Consider the following 3,962-nt stretch of genomic DNA (forward strand, 5'->3'; position numbering starts at 1 on the left):
TACAGTTACCTATAGACACACATTCTACCATTTACAACCACAGACCCAACTACCCAAATACAGTTACCTATAGACACACATTCTATCATTTGGCCTACAACTACAGGCCCAACTTTCACATTCACCATCATAGCATATTTAGCCTTTATTTTACCAGGGGAAGTCCCATTGAGACTAAGGTCTCTTTTAYGAGGGAGCCCTGCATTACAAAGCAGCAAGGAATAGTGACACAATTTACAATCAATCATAGTCACAGCATTAATTTGCTCTGATCAAATTTAAATCATAATCACAATCATCTAATGGACTAATAGTCACATTCCCCATTACCAAACACCATGCTAATCAGTAGTCAAATTTGGCATGTATAGAAATACAATTCCTATTCAAGTCAAAGTTCTGTGATGAGTAGACTGGCATCCACATTGAGTGGTCCCCATGAGTGTTCCAGTCAAATTGCAGTGGTCTGAGGGTCTTTGTCTGTTCTAGTAATTCAGTAGGAGATACAGAGCTGTGTCTGAGCTCCATCCATACCCTGTGTGGAGAAGTTGAAGAGCAGGGGCTTCTCGCGCCCGTTGGGCAGCTTGAGGTTGGGGTCCCGGAGCTCGTCGAAAAAGGTGTGGGCACAGGCCTCCAGGGGCGTGAAGCGCGCTGTGGGCGTGTACTCCAGCAGCCGCGAGCACAGAGCGATGGCCTCAGGGGGCGTGCGCGGCCGGAACACCTGAGAGCCAATCACACAAGGCTGAAACCGGTCAATGACACAGGTTAGWGGTGACACGTCAGCTAAAGCTCCTGGGTGAAAATTACCCTAGGTACAGATCTAGGATCAGCTTCCCCCAATCCTAGCCTTAAGCATTAGTGGGGAATATGCAAAACTGACCAAAGATCAGCGTCCAGAGACAACTTCACCCTACACCTGCTAAACCAATGACACCTAAATATTATACAGTGCACCTGTGCAAAATCCACATTTAATGATTTTTTAAATTTAAATCTAAGGCTGCAAAATGTGCAAGGGTGAAGACTTTCACTAGGCACTGTATATATACACACACACACACACACACACACACACACACACTACAGGTGGAATGACAGGGTTTTAAAATCTTGCTCCACTTTAAACAATATAACAAAGCCATACATAGCATTCTTTAAGTCTTCATAAGCACTGCATATAAAGACAAGACATATCTATATAACCAGACATATCTATATACGGTTCTTACATTGTGTTTTGCCAAATGTGGCATAATCCTATGAATGGTTTCTGAAGCATTTATAGACTTACAAAGGGTTTATAAAGGCTTCATTAAACCTTTGAAGTGACTGTTTAAAGTGGGACCTAAAATGTCTAGTAGATTCACTTTTATTCAGAAACTCACAGGCCAGAGGATAGCGCAGTGCAGTACTACACCACCAGAGGGAGTGTAAACATATCTTAAAGGTGCTGCATGGTCAATCCTGATCTCGGCATTGGCCGTGCAGCATTTACAGTGATATGGCTACTGCAGAAGTCAGGGCAATCATACTTCTTGCGCTTCACTGAGCAGCCCAAAGCTGTTTTGAAGGAAGTGAGTTTGTGTTTATACAGGACCTCCCGCCCTCACCTATCGTCAACCAATCATGTCAATGCGGAGCCATACGGAGCCCTCCGCATTGTTACAGAATTTGAGAAGCGCAAAGAGATGCGGTACGGAGCTCAATTTGGCCACACCCCCCAAACAGCATCTCCGACCACATTTTAATTTCCTCTCTTGTAGAGGGGAGAGCTGGTGTAAAACCGTGGGACAAATATTCCGGTCCCAATTAGCTCTCTACCTGTATCCCTAACATGCTGACCAAACTGCACGCATGCGCCATTGCGTGCAAGTTGATTTTGTTCACCCACACTAGAAGTGATCAGGACACGCAGGTTGAAATATCAWAACAAACTCAAYCTCGCCATGCAGCCCTCGCTGACGCGCACAAGCGGTGTGGGTGCAATGATTGAATAACATGCACGTGTGCATTTATTTAGCGAYGCGAGCGGTGTGGTCAGCATGTAACCCTTCGATGTGTGCAGATTTGTAATGTGGAATACTTATCCAACCCTTCAGATGTGGAAACACTGAAGGGTTAGAGCCTATGGGGAGCGCAACAGGCAGCGAATTTGGACCAGCTGTCCCTTTTGCCACCAATGTGGTGCGGCACATTGTGAGTCTGTTCAACCTGCAGATTCTAGAACGAGCTCTATGTGAGGGTTTGTGCGTACACTGCTGTTCCTCTGCTTGCCCCTGGGGCTGGTGACCGTGTGAGTGTTTAACATCTCAAGAACACTGAAGCATGAGTGAGATTTGAAGATGGGGGGGGGGGGGGCACTCAGAAAGAGACACTCAGATGTAGGCGACAGATTTTAAAATAGTAAAAAACGGTTCCTGTACCTGTTGACTCACCTTAGTCCATGGGTGTGCCTTGATCTGAGGGAACTTAAACTCAGTGTAGTTGGGATTCATCTCTCTGATCTGTTCCCGAGTGGGAGTGCCGAGAACCTGGGGAGACACGGAGACAGAGGAACCGTTTTCCCATCGATACGTACAACTATGTACATTTGAAGTATCAGGTGTGTATTTAGTACAAAACAGAAGTTAATCACTCATTTCATTAGTTACAATACCACCAGGGTTGTTCTTAATTCAGAATATGGGAATTGACTCCCATTCAACTCATCAGTTGAAATTCTAGTTGGATTGGCCACACCCCACAGGATGTAGAATTTGAGTCAGGAAATATAATTTATTCAGTAAATTCAAAAAAATACACTCAGTCAGAAGATGGGAGTTTCATATAACTTTGACAGGTCCACACTTCCAGATAGCAAAGAATATATCAACTTTAGTCTATGGAAAATGTTCATACTCTTTAACCTTAGTGCTTAGTGTTTTGGCAAATAAAATTTCCAAACCATTTCAATTTGTTTAGCTTCTTTTTGAATGCTTCAGGGTCACTTGAGGATAAATTCTGGAGAATAGTACTTACAAAAAAGTTGATTAATGAGATATATCATCAAAATTAATTCGCCAATGCAGAGTTTTGTTCTGCTTAGTCATTCATTTTAAGAGTGGTCTCTGAAAAATGATTGTTATCATTATTTATATCCACTATATAACGGAATTATTTGAGTCATTATATGTACATCCTGAACAAAAATATAAACGCAAATGATAAAATTTGAAAGACTTACCTAAATTAACAGTTACAAATATAAGGAAATAAGTCAATTTAAATAAATAAATTAGGCCCTAATCTATGGATTTCACATGAATGGGAATACAAATATGCATCTGTTGCTTACAGATACATTAAAAGAAAAGGTAGGGAAGTGGATCAGAAAACCAGTCAGTGTCTGTGACCACCATTTAACTTATGCACACATCTCATGCACACATCTCCTTCGCATAGTTGGCTTTTGATTGTGGCCTGTGGAATGTTGTCCCACTCCTCTACAATGGCTGTGCGAAGTTGCTGGATATTGGTGAGAACTGGAATGAGCTGTCATACACGTTGATCCGGAGCATCCCAAACATGCTCAATGGGTGACATGTCTGGTGAGTATGCAGGCCATGGAAGAACTGGGACATTTTCAGTATCCAGGAATTGTGTACAGATCCTTGCAACATGGGGCCATGCCTTATGATGAAACATGAGGTGATGGCTGCAGATGAATGGCACMACAATGGGCCTCAAGATCTCGTCACGGTATCTCTGTGCATTCTTTTGRGTGACGGTCCGGCTTACCGTCTGTCTGTTGACATTTGAAGGCAGGTGTTTTTACCTTGATGATCTCCACCAGCTGATCCACCCCACTGTCACCGGGAAAAATGGGTTGCCCTAGCAACAGTTCTGCTAGAACGCAGCCAGCGGACCATACATCTGCAGAGGATGGAGAAATACTGTGAGGACTCACACACACACTAGTAGTG

The 3,962-nt window shown here is 43.3% G+C and overlaps 1 protein-coding gene across 4 annotated transcripts in view; it reads right to left on the bottom strand.

Moving 5' to 3' along the window:
- LOC111970998 (glycogen synthase kinase-3 beta) overlaps positions 1-3,962 on the bottom strand; it is a 49,402-nt gene that overhangs the window by 4,360 nt on the left and 41,080 nt on the right. The window contains exons 7-9 of one of the 4 annotated variants that reach the window (XM_070445977.1): positions 3,815-3,912; positions 2,436-2,531; positions 535-721 (exon numbers count right to left, since the gene is read on the bottom strand). In XM_070445977.1, coding sequence (XP_070302078.1) covers positions 535-721; positions 2,436-2,531; positions 3,815-3,912 — 381 coding nt within the window. Of the gene's footprint in view, positions 1-534; positions 743-2,423; positions 2,532-3,814; positions 3,913-3,962 lie in introns of all 4 variants that reach the window. The other 3 variants (XM_070445975.1, XM_070445976.1, XM_070445974.1) reach the window with 3 other exon arrangements.

The sequence above is a fragment of the Salvelinus sp. IW2-2015 genome, linkage group LG12 (assembly GCF_002910315.2).
Source record: "Salvelinus sp. IW2-2015 linkage group LG12, ASM291031v2, whole genome shotgun sequence".
Lineage (NCBI taxonomy): Eukaryota > Metazoa > Chordata > Actinopteri > Salmoniformes > Salmonidae > Salvelinus > Salvelinus sp. IW2-2015.